The sequence below is a fragment of the Pongo pygmaeus genome, chromosome 21 (genome assembly GCF_028885625.2).
Source record: "Pongo pygmaeus isolate AG05252 chromosome 21, NHGRI_mPonPyg2-v2.0_pri, whole genome shotgun sequence".
NCBI lineage: Eukaryota > Metazoa > Chordata > Mammalia > Primates > Hominidae > Pongo > Pongo pygmaeus.
This window is the reverse complement of record NC_072394.2, coordinates 65,583,160-65,603,491: the sequence shown is the minus strand read 5'-3', so window position 1 is coordinate 65,603,491 and position 20,332 is coordinate 65,583,160. Positions and strand designations below refer to the sequence as shown.

The 20,332-nt window shown below is 51.0% G+C and overlaps 1 protein-coding gene and 1 pseudogene across 4 annotated transcripts in view; both read left to right on the top strand.

Moving 5' to 3' along the window:
* The window catches only part of DIDO1 (death inducer-obliterator 1), a 60,630-nt gene extending 55,440 nt beyond the window's left edge, over positions 1–5,190 (top strand). For all 4 annotated transcript variants that reach the window (XM_054468030.2, XM_054468028.2, XM_054468027.2 and 1 more), the window contains exon 16: positions 514–5,190. In XM_054468030.2, the coding sequence (XP_054324005.1) occupies positions 514–3,695 (3,182 nt within the window). In that variant the 3' untranslated portion in view covers positions 3,696–5,190. The remainder of the gene's footprint in view (positions 1–513) is intronic.
* A 5,159-nt stretch (positions 5,191–10,349) lies between these two features.
* Positions 10,350–11,189, top strand: LOC129021592 (ADP-ribosylation factor 4-like; annotated as a pseudogene).
* Positions 11,190–20,332: the final 9,143 nt, after the last annotated feature.

Genomic DNA, 20,332 nt, shown 5'->3' with positions numbered 1-20,332 from the left:
CATAGCTGAGCTGTTGTGTTGAGGGCATGTGCGACAATGCCCTTTTCACCCCTGCAGGCCCACACCTCGGCCTCCTTCCCCTCCACACTACTGCTCTAGCATTACAGATAATTTATTTAAAATATGTAACAAATTCCGACGATTGGGATGAATTCCCTTGTGGATTGGGCCTTCGGTTCCATGGTTGGGACGAGGGGTTAGTCGCCCCCTTCACATGGCTGCGGGAGGACTGGGTTGGTGCATTCCTGGCTCGGTGTGTTCCCAGCTGGTTCTCGGGGCAGTGCGTTCCCGGGGCGGTGCGTTCCCGGGGCGGTGCGTTCCCGGGGCGGTGCGTTCCTGGGGCGGAATCGTCCAGGCTTTTGCAACTGTCTTGACACTTGATTTTATTTTGCCACAGAATGGCTTATTTCTGTCTGTTAAACGTTCCCCGTGAAAGTCCTTAATAAAATTCACCTCTAAAGGGTAAAAGCTGGATTTAGATTCTAAAATTTGCACAAATATTTTGTTTTTCAGGTCTTGAGTCACCACGTCCGAATATAATTCTTGGGTTAGTAATCTGCCAAAAAATAAAACGTCCCGCAAACAGTGGAGAGTTAGACAAGATGGACGAAAAGCGGACCCGACTTCAGCAAGAAGAAGCGGAGGTTCCGGCCTATCCAAAAGTAACCACAGCCCCGCAGTCCGAAAAGAAGCCCTCCAAGTATCCACTCTACTCTGCAGACGCGGCTGTCAGCACCACACCTCCTGGGTCGCCGCCCCCTCCGCCCCCTCTTCCAGAACCACCGGTGCTAAAAGTGCTGTCATCCCTCAAACCTGCAGCCACCAGCCCAGCCACAGCTGCCACAACAGCAGCAGCAGCCTCCACGGCAGCTTCCTCCACCGTTTCGTCTGCTTCCAAAACAGCATCACCGCTGGAGCACATCCTGCAGACTCTCTTTGGAAAGAAGAAGTCATTCGACCCCTCCGCCAGAGAGCCTCCCGGGTCCACCGCAGGTCTCCCCCAGGAGCCCAAAACCACAGCGGAGGACGGGGTGCCGGCGCCTCCGCTGTTAGATCCGATTGTCCAGCAGTTCGGTCAGTTCTCAAAAGATAAGGCTCTAGAGGAAGAGGAGGACGACAGGCCATACGACCCCGAGGAGGAGTACGACCCTGAGAGGGCCTTCGACACTCAGCTTGTGGAGCGAGGGCGGCGCCACGAGGTGGAAAGGGCTCCTGAAGCAGCTGCAGCCGAGCGGGAAGAGGTGGCCTATGACCCCGAGGATGAGACCATCTTAGAAGAAGCGAAAGTCACTGTTGATGACTTGCCCAACAGGATGTGTGCTGACGTGAGAAGGAACTCCATGGAGAGGCCTGCCGAGCCGGTGGCCGGGGCTGCCACGCCTTCCCTGGTGGAACAACAGAAGATGCTAGAAGAGCTGAACAAACAGATCGAGGAGCAGAAGAGACAGCTGGAGGAGCAAGAAGAAGCTCTCAGGCAGCAGAGGGCCGCCGTCGGGGTCTCCATGGCCCACTTCTCGGTGTCGGACGCCTTGATGTCTCCACCACCAAAGTCGTCCTTGCCCAAGGCGGAGCTGTTCCAGCAAGAGCAGCAGTCTGCAGACAAGCCCGCCTCACTGCCCCCCGCCAGCCAGGCGTCAAACCACAGAGACCCCCGGCAGGCGAGGCGCCTAGCCGCTGAGACCGGTGAGGGGGAGGGGGAGCCTCCCTCCAGGCTCTCGGCACGTGGTGCCCAGGGTGCCCTGCCCGAGAGAGATGCTTCCAGGGGCGGCCTTGTGGGCCAGGCGCCCATGCCAGTCCCTGAGGAAAAGGAGCCAGCCTCTTCCCCCTGGGCTTCGGGCGAAAAGCCCCCAGCGGGGTCCGAGCAGGACGGCTGGAAGGCAGAGCCTGGGGAGGGCACCCGCCCCGCCACAGTTGGAGACAGCTCGGCCAGGCCTGCGCGGAGGGTGCTGCTGCCCACACCGCCCTGCGGCGCCCTGCAGCCCGGCTTCCCGCTGCAGCACGACGGTGAGAGGGACCCTTTCACCAGCCCGGGGTTCGTGTCGCAGGACAAGGCTCTCGGCCCAGCCCAGTATGAGGACCCAAGAAATCTTCATTCTGCTGGAAGGAGCAGCAGCCCTGCAGGTGAAACAGAGGGGAACAGAGAGCCACAGGCCAGACCCGGCGAGGGCACCGCCCCGCTCCCCCCACCAGGACAGAAAGTGGGGGGCTCTCAGCCCCCGTTTCAGGGTCAGCGGGAACCTGGACCTCATGCTTTGGGGATGTCAGGGCTTCACGGCCCCAATTTCCCGGGACCGAGGGGGCCAGCGCCTCCGTTTCCAGAAGAGAATATTGCTTCTAACGATGGGCCACGAGGGCCTCCGCCAGCCAGATTCGGAGCCCAGAAGGGGCCCATCCCTTCCTTATTCTCGGGGCAACATGGGCCACCTCCTTATGGGGACAGCAGAGGCCCCTCACCCTCTTACCTTGGTGGACCACGAGGAGTGGCACCATCCCAATTTGAAGAACGCAAGGATCCCCATGGGGAGAAAAGGGAGTTCCAGGACGCCCCGTATAACGAGGTGACGGGCGCCCCCGCCCAGTTTGAAGGGACAGAGCAAGCCCCGTTTCTGGGAAGCAGAGGCGGCGCGCCTTTCCAGTTCGGAGGCCAGAGAAGGCCGCTGCTGTCTCAGCTGAAAGGCCCCCGAGGCGGCCCCCCTCCCTCTCAGTTTGGAGGTCAGAGAGGACCACCCCCTGGTCATTTCGTGGGCCCAAGAGGGCCCCATCCTAGTCAGTTTGAAACTGCCCGGGGCCCTCATCCCAACCAGTTTGAAGGACCCAGAGGCCAAGCGCCTAACTTTATGCCAGGTCCCAGGGGCATTCAGCCTCAGCAGTTCGAAGACCAGAGGGTCCATTCACCACCAAGATTCACAAACCAAAGGGCGCCTGCACCCCTGCAGTTTGGTGGACTACGGGGGTCTGCACCCTTTTCTGAAAAAAATGAGCAGACCCCTTCGCGATTTCACTTCCAGGGCCAGGCCCCGCAGGTGATGAAGCCGGGCCCCAGGCCCCTGCTGGAGCTTCCCAGCCACCCCCCGCAGCACCGGAAGGACCGCTGGGAGGAGGCCGGGCCGCCCTCCGCGCTCTCCTCCAGTGCGCCCGGACAGGGCCCCGAGGCCGACGGACAATGGGCATCGGCCGACTTCCGAGAGGGGAAAGGCCACGAATACAGAAACCAGACTTTCGAAGGGAGGCAGAGAGAGCGGTTTGACGCGGGGCCCAAAGAGAAGCCGCTGGAGGAGCCCGACGTCCAGGGCCGGGCGTCCGAGGACAGGAGGAGAGAGCGCGAGCGCGGCCGCAACTGGAGCCGAGAGCGGGACTGGGACCGGGCCCGGGAGTGGGACCGACACCGGGACAAGGACTCCAGCCGGGACTGGGACAGAAACCGGGAGAGGAGCGCCAACCGCGACCGAGAGCGCGAGGCCGACCGGGGCAAGGAGTGGGATCGCAGTCGGGAGCGGAGCAGGAACCGAGAGCGCGAGCGAGACCGGAGGCGCGACCGGGACCGGTCCCGGAGCAGAGAGCGGGACCGAGACAAGGCCAGGGACAGGGAGCGGGGCCGCGACCGCAAGGACCGGAGCAAGAGCAAAGAGAGCGCTCGGGACCCGAAGCCCGAGGCCTCGAGGGCCTCCGATGCTGGCACCGCCTCGCAGGCCTAGACGCCCCGGCCGAGCAGAGACCCTTTTTAAAGCCACGTTCGTAAGATGCGTTGAACAAATAGCTTTGGAAATAGCCACGATCTTAGATTCAGGATGGAATATTCTGGACTTAAACATTACTGTAATTTTGTGTAAATGGTTTCTTACAAGATTTCACATCTTTACAATTCTGATGCTTTTTTAAAAAAACTAAACTTTAATATTTCCATTTAAAATTAAAGAAATGGGAAATTGCCTACAGAGCATATTGCTTTTCAGATCATAGTTATCTTTTCCAATAACTTTATTGTAAATTTTAAGGGAGTTTCATTGGACCCTAGAGCCACACCTTCACTGACATCTCATCTGTTTGTGTTTCCAAAAGCTGCTTTTACAAGTCTTAGCCGCTGTCCCGGAGGCCGGTGTGGGCGTGACCTGCAGGCGTCCCCCCTGCGGCTAGGCTACGGGAGAAGTGTTAGTAGCTTGTATCTGGAGTCTTGAGAAACACAAACCTTATAAATGCATCTTTCTTTTGTCATAAAATTTGAATTACAGTTTTCAACTGGGAAACAAAAACACATTTCTTAGTGTGCTCAGATTTTATATATCACCTTATCAATTTTTTCAAAAACATGATTTAAAGCAACATCTGTCTTGGTATAATTGTTGCATTTTAAATAACAATTTATTGGAAAATGTTAAGTTTTACCAGCCTAAAAAAAAGTAACAAACCAATTAAGTGTACTTTGGGGGCGGGTAGGAGTCCTTGATTTGAATAATCAGGAGTTTTGTTCGTCCAATTTCACCTTCTGAGCAGTTCTTCTGTATCCCGGGAAAAGTACACTCAGCCCCAAACTGGTATTTGTCAGACGATACATTTAAAAGTTTGTCCTTGAAAGTGGAACAATACTTGTATAAAGTCTGAGATGGGAAATAGTGATTATTAGCTCAAGAACTGCAAATGAGATAGGAAGCTGTTCACTGTGAAACAGTCTCTTGCTTGTCGTGTATTTTTCGAGTACTTCTGAAGTGTGAAGTAAAAAAATCTGGCTAATTTATTTGTACAAATACACTTTGATAATTTTTTATATTTTCATAAACTTTTACAGATGTAAAATTAAAGAACTTCACTTGTTCTTTGGAGTCTGTTATTCCATTGTACGTCACTACAGATTTTTCACTTTATAGCACAGATTTTTTAAGTTAAGAAAACATTGAGAATGTATCAGTTTGAGATGTTTGGTGTTGAAAGCCAAGTGTCCATAGGTTAAATTACATTAAAGTAGGTGTCACGTTCCAACATCTAGTATGATGAGAAGGTTTTGTTTGTTTATAAAGCAAATTTTTCTAATTTAAATACACAAATGTAAAAATCAAGTGTGTTTCTTTAGTTTACTTGATAGAGATTCCTGTAAATTGTATTTTATATTGCGGAGGCTTATATCACTGTACATGAGAACATGGAACGACCTAGGTTTTGTTACTTGCAGTAGAATAAACAGCTACAGGAAGTTTCTGTCTCGGGTCTTCATCAGCCATTTTCTAACGCGGAGAAGTTAGGGGTCGTGCACGGACGCCCTGGCCACCCAGTTTCTTGTTGCTGGTTTGCCTAGGCGTGGGCAGGAGTGCCCTTTGGACCCCTCCCTGAACTCATGCTGAGCCCAGGGTGAGACTGGCCGGGTGCGGGTCCCCACATCCTTCCGTCACGGGGCAGCTGTCTCGCTCCCTGTGGGGACCCAGCACCATCCAGCTCTGGAGAGCTGGGCAGGAAGGTCGGGAGGAGGGACTCACCCCCTTCAGACCCTCTCCTGGGGCTGTCTGAGTGTGAGCCCGAGACCACTGCGACAGCCTCAACTGCGGTGAAGGAGTCTCATGGTTGGGGAGTGAGCCCCGAAGCCCCAGCCCATCCAGGCTGCAGCAGAGTGTGCACCCGCTGACTGCCGGGCGTGCTGCTGCTGAGGATGCAGGTGGGCAGGTGGGGTTGGCGGCCAGACCCAGCAGTGCCAGTGGAGGAGACACGGTGGCCCACGTGCCTGCACACAGCGCGGCTGCAGGGACAGGCTCGGGGAGCTGGCGCCTGGCCTGCGAGCTTCCTCTGGTCGCCTGTGGGCCAGAGCTTGGCTTCCGAACAAGTATATGGGTCCACAGCCCAGCCATGAGCAGACGCCGGTGGGACGTTCCCACGCAGACCAGTGCAGGCCCCTTGGCCAAGTGTCTGGTGGGGCAGCAACAGCTCTGACCAGCCTCCTCCAACAGCTCCAGACCGTGACCTGTGCAGCCAAAGGGCTCACTGTGTGGAAACATGGCGAGAAAGACCTAGCTCCAGTCTGCCCCTGGGTTTGGCCGCGGCCCGGTCAGCCACACCAAGCAGGGAAAGGCCCAGGCCCCGGAGCCCTGGCACCCACAGGCCCACAAGGCACCACGGGGTCACTGAGCTGTAGCTCCCTGTTCTAGCACAGAGGCCAAGGCAGCTGTCGGGGGAAAATGGAAAGAGCCATCTCACTCGAGAACTTGGCACGGGGGCCTCCAACAGGCGGTAACACCCAAAGCAGCCAGCACCCTTCCTGCCTGCCCCCCACACCAGGCATCAGCGAGTCCCAGGGAGGAGGTGGCAGTGGGGACCGTGGCTGTGGCTGAGCTCAGGGGGCCTAACCAGAAGGGGAGAAAAGACAAGACCACATGAGACATGCCCAGACAGACAGTGACCTCAGCCCTTAGTGGCAGGGCAGGGCCAGTGAACAGGCTGAGCCAGGGTGAGACTGGCTGGGTGCAGGTCCCCACACGCTGGGTCCGTCTTCCTGTGGGACACCTAGCAAAAGGCAGAAGAACCAAGCCTGCCCAAAACGTCACACCCAGCAGTCACTGCTGTCGTTATTTTGGTATTTTCCTTAATCTTTTTCTCTCTGCATCTAAATTTTGACAAAATCGGGGTCCCTCCAGGAGCACGCTGTGGCCTGGGGTTTGCTCCTCCTCCTCCGGCTGCTCTGCTGCTCCCAGCCAACCTCACTCCGGGGCTCAGGGGACCATGTGGGGACCCTGCCATTGGCTGAGTATGTCTGTTCCACAGGAGGCCGGGAGGCTCACTGGGCCTCCTCAGGAAAACCTGAACCAACACCGTCATCCGCCTCCATAAACCACAGCTCTGCCTGGCATCTGGGCCTTCTGAAATGAATGTCCTTTCAGCTCCAGGGTCTAGTAATTCCTAAAAGGCCTGATTATTTCCCATCCCCGTTGCACAGACTCCTGATAAACAGAGGAAGATTCCTTTGGGAAGGGCCGGTGGGAAGATTAGCTGCATGTTTTTGGCATTTAACAGGGCCCCTTCCTCTGGGAGACTCAGTCTGTCCTTCATTCCAGGAGCCTGGGTCTGTCCAGAGTCTGGAACTTGGCTGAGGGCCCGGGACTCTGTGTCGGGGCCTCCAGTCAGAGCGCAGGACTCCTGCTCTCGGACCTACAGCCTTTCTGCGAACACAGAACGGGGACGCCTTTGGCAGGATGTCCATTTTTTTCAGTTCTAGGGAAGCCGCGCCCATCAGGCAACGCGGGAACTATGTGGGTCAGATGACTGCGCCTCTGCTGTCCCTCACGGCTGTGCTGGTAATCACGTCCCGCAGGACGGCTCCCGCCAGCCCAGAGCTCCACCATCCCCACTGCATTGGGAGCCCAGCTGCATGGCAGCAGTTCCCGCCGCAGTGTTTCGCCTACAGAAAAGAATGATCATGGAGCTCTTCCCCGATGTGGGTGCGGGTGCGGTGAGGGTGGGGGTGCCGGTGAGGGTGCGGTGCGAGTGAGGGTGCGGGTGAGGGTGAGGGTGTGGGTGCGGGTGCAGGTGAGGGTGACGTTGAGGATGCGGGTGAGGGTGAGGGTGTGATGAGGGTGCGGATGAGGTTGAGGGTGCAGGTGAAGGTGAGGGTGCGGGTGCGGGTGCGGGTGAGGGTGCAGGTGAGTGTGTGGGTGAGGGTGAGGGTGCGGGTGAAGGTGAGGGTGCGGGTGAGGGTGCGGGTGAGGGTGCAGGTAAGTGTGCGGGTGAGGGTGCGGGTGCAGGTGAGTGTGCGGGTGAGGGTGAGGGTGAGGGTGAGGGTGCGGATGAGGTTGAGGGTGCGGGTGAGGGTGCGGGTGCAGGTGAGGGTGTGGGTGAGTGTGCGGGTGATGGTGAGGGTGAGGGTGCGGGTGCGGGTGCGGGTGAAGGTGAGGGTGCGGGTGTGGGTGAGGGTGCGGGTGCGGGTGAGGGTGAAGGTGCAGGTAAGTGTGCGGGTGAGGGTGCGGGTGCAGGTGAGTGTGCGGGTGAGGGTGAGGGTGCGGATGAGGTTGAGGGTGCGGGTGAGGGTGCGGGTGCAGGTGAGGGTGCGGGTGAGTGTGCGGGTGATGGTGAGGGTGAGGGTGCGGGTGAGGGTGAGGGTGCAGGTGAGTGTGCGGGTGAGGGTGAGGGTGTGGGTGAGGGTGCGGATGAAGGTGAGGGTGCGGGTGCAGGTGAGGGTGAGGGTGAGGGTGCGGGTGAGTGTGAGGGTGAGGGTGAGGGTGCGGATGAAGGTGAGGGTGCGGGTGAGGGCGTGGGGCTCCCCGATGAATTCACTCCTCACAATCCTCATGAAGGGGTGACCTCCAAGCCCCAAGGACATCAAGCTGGTCTTGCATGATAAATCCATCCTAGCATTCTGCCATCCTCTCCAGTATGCCAGGAAAGTTCTGGATTTCACTTAATTTAGGGTAGGCTACCTGTGGGGCAACAGTTTCGGTGACTGATCAAGAAAATGGGGGCGGGGGGTGGGTCACTCTCAGCCGTTCCCTCCAACACATCAAATCCAGAATCTCGTATCTGAGTCCCTGTCTCACTTATGCAAGCTTATATTCTTCCCACCCAGATCCTGCACTCTCAACATCCGTTTCCACATGCGTTCCCCAGGTTTTGGAAACGTATTTGTAGGCCACACCTCTCACTTTCTCTTTTGGGGCCTGCTGGAACTCCAGTCTGGATCTAGGTCTAGAAGGAAAACAGAGGCGGTGGTGGGTCCTGGGCAGGATGGCGGCACCTTACAGGGCAGCTCCCTAGGGAAGGCACTTGAGGGTCTTCAGGCAAAGGGGTCTCAGCTCCCCAGGCAGCGGTGGAAGAGCCGCATGTGCCTTCAAAGAAGATTTGCGGAGTTTACGGGCAGATCCCAATGGACTTGCAGGGCTTGTGGTCCTCAGCTTCACTGGGATCTTCCCACATGCCCCTGTAGGGACCAGCCCCACAGGGTCGGTGGGCTTCTCCCTGTGTGTGGTGATGAGAGAGTGTAAAAATAAAGACACAAGACAGAGAGATAAAAGAAAAGACAGCTGGGCCCGGGGAACCACTACCACCAAGATGTGGAGACTGGTAGAGGCCCCGAATGTCTGGCTGCGCTGTTATTTATTGGATACAAAGCAAAAGGGGCAGGGTAAGGAGAGTGAGCCATCTCCAATGACAGGTAAGGTCACGTGGGTCACGTGTCCACTGGACAGGGGGCCCTTGCCTGCCTGGCAGCCGAGGCAGAGAGAGAGAGGGAGAGAGAGACAGCTTACGCCATTATTTCTGCATATCAGAGACTTTTAGTACTTTCACTAATTTTGCTGCTGTTATTGAAAAGGCAGAGCCAGGTATACATGGAACATGAAGGCGGACTAGGAGCGTGACCACTGAGGCACAGCATCACAGGGAGATGGTTAGGCCTCCGGATAACTGCGAGCAGGCGTGACTGATGTCAGGTCCTCCACAAGAGGTGGAGGAGTAGAGTCTTCTCTAAACTCTCCCAGGGAATGGGAAACTCTCTTTCCTGGTTTGCTAAGTAGCGGGTGTTTTTCTGTGACACTGAGGCTACCGCTAGACCACGGTCCGTCTGGCAACGGGTGTCTTCGCAGACGCTGGCGTTACCGCTAGACCAAGGAGCCCTCTGGTGGCCCTGTCCGGGCTTAACAGAAGGCTCGCACTCTTGTCTTCTGGTAACACCTCACTAGGTCCCCTCAGCTCCTATGTCTGTATGACCTGGTTTTTTCTAGGTTATGATTATAGAGCGAGGATTATTATAATATTGGAATAAAGAGTCATTGCTACCAACTAATGATTAATGATATTCATATATAATCATATCTAAGATCTATATCTGGTATAACTATTCTTGTTTTATATTTTATTATACTGGAACAGCTCATGCCCTCGGTCTCTTGCCTCGGCGCCTGGGTGGCTTGCCGCCCACATGCCCCCATTCCAACGTCAGGTTCCCATTCTTTCCCAACTTCCCTTAACTTTAACAAAAGAGGCACCGCAAAGTCGAAACTGCAGTTTAGGCTGTAATTAAATCATCCAGGAGACTAGGCTTCAGGTTTGCTTTGCAGGAATCTCAGCCCCATGGCTACAGGAGACAAGGACTTACTTTAAAGCAGTCATAGAGGCTTGCAGGTTCCTTTTTCAGACTCCAAGCCAGGAATTTAAAGCACCGAGAGCTGGAGCTGCTGTGTCCATCATCAGCAGGTCCTCGTCCTGCTAATTCCTGTCTACAGCTTCACCAGCACATGGGCCAGTGAGACGTCCCTGCCTTCCTCTTTCTTCCTCAGTTCTTTCTCTTCCCCCTTGTTCAATTTGCCTGGAAGCATGAAAGAAGAACATACAGGGCCGCCCCGAGCCCCTCTGCTTCTGCTCATCGCAAGTGCCACGAACCCATGGTCCCCGCCATCTCCACTCTCTTCTCCCGCCCCTTCAGCAAGAAGCAGATGCACATTTGGGTGGTTCGATTGGATGCTGCCAACACATTGTGTATAAACTGAAGTTAGGGGAGGCACTCACCACAGTTCCTGCCACTGCTTTTAACATGGAAAGAGTGGAATATAAGAACACTTGCTTTGGGCCAGGCGTGGTAGCTCATGCCTATAATCCCAGCACTTTGGGAGGCCGAGGCAGGCAGATCACAAGATCAGGAGTTCAAGACCAGCCTGGCCAATATGGTGGAACCCTGTCTCTACTAAATATACAAAAATTAGCCAGGCGTGGTGGTGGGCTCCTGTAATCCCAGCTACTCAGGAGGCTGAGGCAGGAGAATTGCTTGAACCCAGGAGGTGGAGGTTGTAGTGAGCTGAGATTGCACCATTGCACTCCAGCCTGGATGACAGAGCGAGACTCTGACTCAAAAAGAGAACACTTGTTTCACGGTGTGGGATGTTGGTGGTCGAGATATAATTAGGCCTCTCTGGAAGCATTACTTCCAGAATACCCAGGGTTTTCTTTTGCTGGCAGATAGCAATCATCATGAAAGAATTCGGGAAGTGGCGGATGCGCTGCAGAAAAAGCTTCTGGCAGGTGAGTGTGGAGACGCAGCACCACTGCTCTCTGCAAACAAACAGGGTTTGCCCAGCGCTCGGGCCATCAGTGCGACGGATAGATGAGCCAGCCAGCTCTTCAGTCTCTTCCTAACAGGACATGGTATGTTCAGGCCACTTGTGCAACACGGAGCTGGTGTAGATGGGGGACTTGACTGGCTGTCAAATGAGTTTTCAAAATGTTAAATGCAACTAGACATCTAACCAAAGACATGTTTGATAAAATTGGTCTAGACTTGCTACAGCAAAATTAGTTTGTATCTTGGTTAAGAAACAACATCTGGGACTGGCTTGGGCAGAATAATAAACTTATTTTGTTGCCAATTATTGTTTGCCAAATATAATGTTGTTATTTAGCAATGTGCTTGGTTTTAAAGAAATTCTTCTTGGGAAAAAAGTGTCCTCATTTACTTCCCATGAGCCTAAAGCCTGGACATAGTTATCGTAAAACCTTTAAATAAATACACCTTGGAAGTTAAGATACATAAAAATAAATAAGGTGGGGCGTGGTGGCTCATGCCTGTGGGAGCATTGTCGGTGAAGAGGTGAATCCCTTGAGCTTGTTGGAGACCAGCCTGGGCAACATGGTGAACTTTGCCTCTATTTTTAAAAAAAAAGGCCGTGCACGGTGGCTCATGCCTGTAATCCCAGCATTTTGGGGGGCCGAGGTGGGGGGATCATGAGGTCAGGAGATCGAGACCATCCCGGCTGACATGGTGAAACCCCAAACCCTGTCTCTACTAAAAAAATTAGCTGGGTATGGTGGCACGTGCCTGTAATCCAGCTACTCGGGAGGCTGAGGCAGAAGAATCGCTTGAACCCAGGAGGCGGACGTTGCAGTGAACCGAGATTGTGCCACCGTACTCCAGCCTCGGTCACAGAGACTCCATCTAAAAAAAAAAAAAAAATTCGGCTGGGCACGGTGATTCACACCTATAATCCCAGCACTTTGGGAGGCCGAGGCAGGCAGATCACTTGAGGTCAGGAGCTCGAGACCAGCCTGGCCAAGGTGGCGAAACCCTGTCTCTACCAGAAAAATACAAAAAATAGCCAGACATCATGGCATGTGCCTGTAATCCCAGCTGCTTGGATGGCTGAGGTAGGAGAATCGTTTGAACCCAGGAGGCAGAGGTGGCAGTGAGCCGAGATTGCACCACTGCACTCCAACCTGGGTGACAGAGCAAGACTCCGCCTCAAAAATAAATAAATAAATAAATAAAGCACTGACTCACAATTTTCTTTTCCCAGATTATCCAGGGCACTTGGGCAAAAGCATCTACCCCATTTTTACTAGAATATTCAATGGCAGCCTTGGTTCCAGAGGCACTTGGTTGAATTTTGCCCATCGATGCTCATTTGCATGAATTATCAGCGCCTCTTTCCCGTGGGAAACGGTCATGAATGCTTTTAAATCAAAGGCAATCAAAGATCCAGCTCCAGAAAACCCAGAACCAGCTTTGATCACTCCACATCATGGAACAGAAAAATCAACTGGCCCAGGAGTCCAAGAAGCTACAGGAGGATGAGAGGAAGGGGAGCAGTTGCCGGCAGGCCTGGTGACCCTGCCCTGCTCAACCTTCCAAGAATTTGAGAAAGAAAGAAAAAAAACCCCTGCTTGCTGTGGTCTGAGTTTGTATCCCTCCAAGATTCATACTGAAACCTAATCTCCATTGTGGTGGCGTTAAGAAGAGGGGTCTTTAAAACAATGGCCGGGTGCCGTGGCTCACGCCTGTAATCCCAGCACTTTGGGAGGCCAAGTCGGGCGGGTCACCTGGGGTCAGGAGTTCAAGACCAGCCTGACCAACATGGTGAAACCCTGTCTCTACTAAAAATACAAAAATATTAGCCGGGCGTGGTGGCACATGCCTGTAATCCCAGCTACTCGGGAGGCTGAGGCAGAAGAATTGCTTGAACCCGGGAGGCGGAAGTTGCAGTGAACGGAGATCATGCCATTGCACTCCAGCCTGGGCAATAAATCGAGACTCCATCTCAAAAAAATAAATAAATAAAAAATAAGAAGAGGGGCCTTTAGGAGGTGACTAGGTCATGACGGGAGAGCCATCATGCATGGGATTAGTACCCTTTTACAAGAGGCCCGAGGGAGCTGATTTTCTCTCTCTGCCACATGAGGATGAAGCAGGAAGGCACCATCTGAGCGGAACAGGCCCCCACCAGTCATCACGTATGCTGGTGCCTTGATCTGGGACTTTCCAGCTTCCGGAACTAGGAGCAATACATTTCTGTTGTTTATAAGTGACCCAGTCTAAGGTGTCTTGTTATGACGGCACAAATGGACTAAGACACTGCTGGGTTTTTATTGGAACTGCATACATCAGTTTTGGGAATAACAGACATCTTAACACTATCGAACCTTCCAGTCCATGAACATAGTATATCTCTATATTTGTCCATCTTTTTAATTTATTTCAACAGTATTTTGTAGTTTTCAGTGTACAGTCTTTTACTTCTTTTGTCAAATTTATTTCTAAGTTTTTTTTTTTGTTTTTTTTTTGAGATGGAGTCTCACTTTGTCACCGAGACTGAAGTGCAGTGGCACGATCTCGGCTCACTGCAACCTCTGCCTCCCGGGTTCAAGCAATTCTCCTGCCTCAGCCTCCTGAGTAGCTGGGATTACAGATGCCCGCCACCATGCCCGGCTAATATTTGTATTTTTTTGTAGAGACAGGATTTCGCCACGTTGGCCAGGCTGGTCTCGGACTCCTGGCATCCAATGATCCATCCATCTCAGCCTCCCAAAGTGCTGGGATTACAGGGCTAACATTATTTTAAAAATAATTTTGGGCTGGGTGGGGTGGCTCACGCCTGTAATCCTAGCACTTTGGGAGGCCGAGGCGGGAGGATCACAAGGTCAGGAGTTCAAGACCACCCTGGCCAATATGGTGAAACCTGTCTCTACTAAAAATACAAAAATTAGCCAGGTGTGGTGACGGGTGCCTGTAGTCCCAGCTACTTGGGAGGCTGAGGCAGGAGAATTGCTTGAACCAGGAAGTGGAGGTTGCAGTGAGCCGAGATCACACCACTGCACTCCAGCCTGGGCGACAGAGCAAGACTCTGTCTCAAAAAAAAAAAAGAATTTTGGGCTGGGCATGGTGGCTCACAACTGTAATCCCAACACTTTGGGAGGCTGAGGTGGAATGATTGCTTGAGCTCAGGAATTCGAGACCAGCCTGGGCAACATAGCAAGGCTCTTGTCTCTACAAAAAAATTTTTTTTAATTGCCAGGTATTCTGGCATGCGTGTGGTCCCAGCTACTGAGGAGGCTGAGGTGGGAAGATCGCGTGAGCCCACGGGATTGAGGCTGCAGTAAGTCATGGTCACACCACTGCACTCTAGTCTGGGTGACAGAGCAAGACCCTGTCTCTTGAAACTTTTTTTTAAAGTAATAAATAAAAATAAAAATAACTTTTGCATCTTTGCTCCTGTCAGATATTGCTCTGTAGTTCTGTTTTGTCTGGTTTTGATATCAGAGTTATGTTTGTTTCATAGAATGCTTTGGAAAGTATCCCCTCCTGTTCAGTTTCTTGGAAGAGTTCGTATTACCAATAGAACTGGTATCATTTCTTCCTTAAATGTTTAGTAGGATTCACTCGTGAAGACATGTTAGAGGAGTTTTCTCTATGAGAAGGTCCTTAATTACCAGTTCAATTTTATCAACAGATATAGAGAAATTAAGGTTATCTATTTATTCTTGAGTGAGCTTTTGTAATTTATGTATTTTAAGGAATTTGCCCATTTTGTCTAAGTTGTTGATTTTATTGCCATAAAGTTGTTCATAATAGCCCCTTAATATACATTCAATATCTACAGAAGCTTTTTTTCTTCATTTTATTTTTGAGACAGTGTCTCACTGTCACCCAGGCTGGAGTGCATTGGCATGATCACAGCTCACTGCAGCCTCCGCCTCCCAGGCTCAAGTGATCCTCCCACCTCCAGCCTCCCAAGTAGCTGGAATCACAGACACGCGCCACCACTCCTGGCTAATTGTTGGTATTTTTTGTGGAGATGGGGTTTTGCCACGTTGCCCAGGCTGGTTATAAACTTCTGAGCTTAAGTGACCTGTGCACCCTGGCCTCCCAAAGTGCTGGGAGTATAGGCATGAGCCACCGCACCCATCCAATATCTTTACAATCTTTACTGCTGTCACCGCCTATTCCTGATTCTGGTCATTTGTTTTTCTCTTTTTTCCTGCTCAGTCTGGCCAGAGGTTGATACATCTTATTGATTCTCTCAAAGAACCGGCCTTCAGTTTTTTTTCCTTTTTCTTTTTTGAGACGGAGTCTCGTTCTGTCGCCCAGGCTGGAATGCAATGGTGCAATCTCCACTCACTGCAACCTCTGCCTCCCAGGTTCAAGCAATTCTCCTGCCTCAGCCTCCGGAATAGCTGGGATTACAGAGACCCACCACCATGCCCGGCCAATTTTTGTATTTTTAGTAGAGACGGGGTTTCACCATGTTGGCCAAGCCGGTCTCGAACTCCTGACATCAGGAGATCCACCCGCCTCGGCCTCCCAAAGTGCTGGGATTACAGGCATGAGCCACCATGCCCGGCCAGCCTTCGGTTTCATTTGAGCTTTTCTCTACGGTTTTTCTGTTTTTTATTGTATTTAGAAATACAATGGAAACTGACGCACAGTTCTTCTGCTTACTTTACTCTTCCTTTTCTAGCTCCTCAGTGCAGAAGTTGAGATTAATAATTTGATACTTGTCTTCTTTTGTGATTACTATACTTTTCTAAGTACTTCTTTAGCTATATTCCATAAATTTTGATGCTGTCTTTTTCATTTTTGCTCATTTCTAAATACTTTATAACTTCCCTTTTGATTTCTTTGACCCATGAGACATTTAGAAATGTATTATTTAGTTGCCAAATGTTCGGAGATTTACAATATCTCAAATATCTTTACATTAGATTTGAAATTAAATTCAGTCGTGGTTGAGGACATATTTTTGTAAAGTTTCTTTAAATTTATTGAGACATATTTTATGGTCCAAATTATGGTTTATCTTGGTAGATGTTACCTATCCAGTTGAAAAGACTGTATTCTGATGTTGGTGGTTGGGGTGTTCTATAAACATCAACTAGAGCAAGTTGGTTGATGGCGTTGTCCAGGGCTTCTGCATCCTTTCCGATTTTCTGTCTTTCTCCTCTCTCTCTTTGAGACGGAGTTTCACTCTGTCACCCAGGCTGGAGTGCAATGGCACAATCTCTGCTCACTGTAACCTCTGCCTCCCAGGTTCAAGAGATTCTCTTGCCTCAGGCTCCCGAGTAGCTAGGATTACAGGCATGTGCCATCATGCCCAGCTAATTTTTTTTTTTTTTTTTTAGGTAGAGACGGGGTTTCTCCATGTTGGTCAGGCTGGTCTCGAACTCCCGACCTCAGGTGATCCACCTGCCTCAGCCTCCCAAAGTGCTGGGATTACAGGTGTAAGCCACCGTGCCCAGAATTTTTGTGTGTGTGTGTGAGATGGAGTCTTGCTCTGTCGCCCAGGCTGGAGTGCAGTGGCACAATCTCAGCTCACTGCAACCTCCATTTCCCTGGTTCAAGCAATTCCCCTGCTTCAGCCTCCCGAGTAGCTGGATTACAGGTTCATGCCACCGTGCCCGGCTAATTTTTTTGTATTTTTAGTAGAGACAGGGTTTCACTTATGTTGGCCAGACTGGTCTCCAACTCCTGACCTTGTGATCTGCCCGCCTTGGCCTCCCAAAGTGCTGGGATTACAGGTGTGAGCCACTGCGCCCGGCCTGCTCCATGGCTTTTTTTGTTTTGTTTTGTTATTTTTTATTTATTATTTTTTGAGACAGGGTTTCGCTCTGTTGCCCAGGCTGGAGTGCAGTGGCACAATATCAGTTCACTGCAACCTCTGCCTCCCACGTTCAAGTGATTCTCCTGCCTCAGCCTGCCAAGTAGGTGGGATTACAGGTGCACACCACCATGCCCAGCTAATTTTTGTATTTTTAGTAGAGATGGGGTTTCGCCATGTTAGCCAGGCTGGTCTCGATCTCCTAACATCAAGTGATCTGCCCACCTCGGCCTCCCAAAGTGCTGGGATTACAGGTGTGAGCCACTGCACCTGGCCCTGCTCCATGTATTTTTAAGCTTTCTAATCAGATGCATTTTATCAGGAAAATGTTCTGCCCCCTATTTCACTATGAAATGATCAGCATCGCTGGCAAAATTCTTGGCTCTGGCTCTGAAATCTACTTTAGTATTTGTTTTCTTTTTTTTTTTTTTTCAGACCCGCCCCCTTGAAATTGACTTTAGTATTTATATGCCTATTCCAGCTGCCTTTCGCCAGCTCTAGGGAGGTATGCATTTTCCATCCTTTCTCTTTAGAATGACTTTCTTACGGGCACTCCAAGGTCTGATTTATGGAGTCTCACTCTGTCGCCCAGGCTGGAGTGCAGAGCTGGGATCTCGGCTCACTGCAAGCCCCGCCTCCCAGGTTCACGCCATTCTCCTGCCTCAGCCTCCTGAGTACCTGGGACTACAGGTGCCTGCCCCCACGCTTGGCTAATTTGTATTTTTCAGTAGAGACGGGGTTTCACCGTGTTAGCCAGGATGGTCTCGATCTCCTGACCTTGTGATCCGCCTGCCTCGGCCTCCCAGAGTGCTGGGATTACAGGCATGAGCCCACCGTGCCCGGCCTCCAAGGTCTGACTTTTTATCCATTCTGGTCTCTGCTTTCTCATTGACGTGTTTAAACCTTTTACATCTTATATGATTTTTTTTTATTGGATTTAAGTCTACTATCTTGCTATTCATTCTCTATTTGTCCCGTGTGCTCTTTGTTCTATTTTTCTTTTTTCTGCCTCTTGCATTTTTAAATTTTGTATCATTTATTTATTTACTTTAGAGGTGAGGTCTGTCATTCAGGCTGGTGTGCAGTGGCACAATCATATCTCACTTTCTGCCCCTTTGAGAGTCTGATTCCATTTTCTCTCCTTTATCGACTTATTAGCCATCACCCTTTGTTGTTGTATTGCAGTGGTTGTGCTAAGGCTCATAATAAATAGCTTTAACCCGTCCAGTCTCTTCATTCTTCTGTGGAGACCCTGACTTCTATCCAGTCTCACCTTCCTTTTGTCTGAAGGACTTCCGGAATATGTCTTGTACTGCAAGTCTGCTAGTGATGGATTATTTTAGCTTTTGTAAGTTCAAAAAAGGCTTTATTTTGCCTTTGTTTTTGAAAAATATCTTTGCTGGGTATAGAACTACAGTTATTCCTCAGTATCCCTGGGGGATTGGTTCCAGTACCTGCCATGGGTACCAAAATCCACGAATGTTCAAGTCCCTTATGTAAAATGTCATAATGTTTCCATATAACCTATGCACATTCTTCCATACACTTTAAATCATCTGTAGGGGTGAGCGTGATGACTCACACCTGTAATCTCTGTAATTTGGTAGGCTGAGGTGGGAGGATCACTTGAGGCCAGGAGTTCAAGACCAGCCTGGGCAACATAGTAAGATACCATCTCTACAAAAAATAAAATAAAATAAAAATTAGCAGGGCATGGTGGTGTGTGCCTGTGGTCCCAGCTACCCGGCAGAGTCATGCAGGAGGATTGGTTGAGCTCAGGAGGTCGAGGCTGCAGTGAGCTATAACTGTATTACTGTACTCCAGCCTGGGAGACAGAGCGAGACCCTGTTTCTAAAATATATACATATCGAGATTACTTATAATACCTAATGCAACGTACATGCTAAATAAATACTTGTTATACCATATTGTTTAAGGAATAATGACAAGGAAGAGCAGTCTGTGCATTTCAGTACAAGTAATTTTTTTTCTGAGTATTTTTGATCCTTGGTTGAATCCACAGATGTAGAGCCTGTGAATACAGATGCCTGACACTATCAGTCAACTTTTCCCTTTCCCTCAGCACTTCAAAGGTGTGATTCCACTGTGTTCTGACTTGCATTATTCCTGAAAAAATGTCTGCAATCATTGCAATCTTTTTATTTATTTATTTTTTTAGAAGGAGTCTCTCGCTCTGTTGCTAGGCTGGAGTGCAGTGGCATGATCTTAGCTCACTGCAACCTCCACCTCCCAGGTTCAAGCGATTCTCATGCCTCAGCCTCCTGAGTTAGCTGGGATTACAGGCCTATGCCACCACACCCAGCTATTTTTTTTTATTTTTAGTAGAGACGGAGTTTCACCATGTTTACCAGGATGGACTCGATCTCCTGACCTTGTGATCCGCCTGCCTCAGCCTCCCAAAGTACTGGGATTACAGGCGTGAGCCACCGCGCCCCGCCTGCAATCATTCTTATCTTTGTTCCTCTGTACACAATGTCTTGTGTGTGTGTGTGTGTGTGTGTGTGTGTGTGTGTGTATAGCTACTTTTAAGATTTTTCACTGATTTAAAGCAATTTGAGGCCAGGCACGGTGGCTTATGCCTGTAATCCCAGCATTTGGGAGACCAAGGTGGGCAGATCACCTGAAGTCAGGAGTTCGAGACCAGCCTGACCAACATGGCGAAATCCTGTCTCTACTAAAAATACAAAAAATTGGCCAAGCATGGTGGCACATGCCTTTAATCCCAGCTACTCAGGAGGCTGAGGCAGGAGAATCACTTGAATCCAGGAGGCAGAGGTTGTGCTGAGTCGAGATCGTGCCATTGCACTCCAGCCTGGGAGATAGAGCAAGACTCCATCTCAAAAAAAATAAATAAATAAAGCAATTTGCTTTCCATCTTGGTGTAGTTTCCTTCATGTTTCTTGTGTTTGAGGTACGTTAAACTTCTTGGGTCTGTAGGTTTGTAGTTTTAAAAAACTTTTCAATCATTACTTTTTTTGTTGTTTTGTTTTTGTTTTTTGAGACGGCGTCTTGCTCTCTCTCCTAGGCTGGAGTGCAGTGGCGCAATCTCTACTCACTGAAACCTCCACCTCCCGGGTTCCAGCGATTCTTCTGCCTCAGCCTCCTGAGTAGCTGGGATTACAGGCACATGCCACCACACCCGGCTAATTTTTTATATTTTTAGTAGAGATGGGGTTTCACCATGTTGGCCAAGCTGATCTCGAACTCCTGACCTCAAGGGATCTGCCCGCCTTGGCCTCCCAAAGTGCTGGGATTACGGGCGTGAGCCACCTCACCTGGCAATCATTACTTCTTAAAATGTCTTTCTCCCCATCCTTCCACCCCCAGGGGACTTCAAATCACACTGCTTGAAGCAGCCCCACAGCTCACTGATGCTCTGCTCACTCTCTTAGCCTTCCCTCTCTGTTTTACGTCAGACAACTTCTGTTGCCATGTCCCTGAGAGTTTTAAATCCATGCTTTCCTCCTTGGTATTGTTTTCTGAAA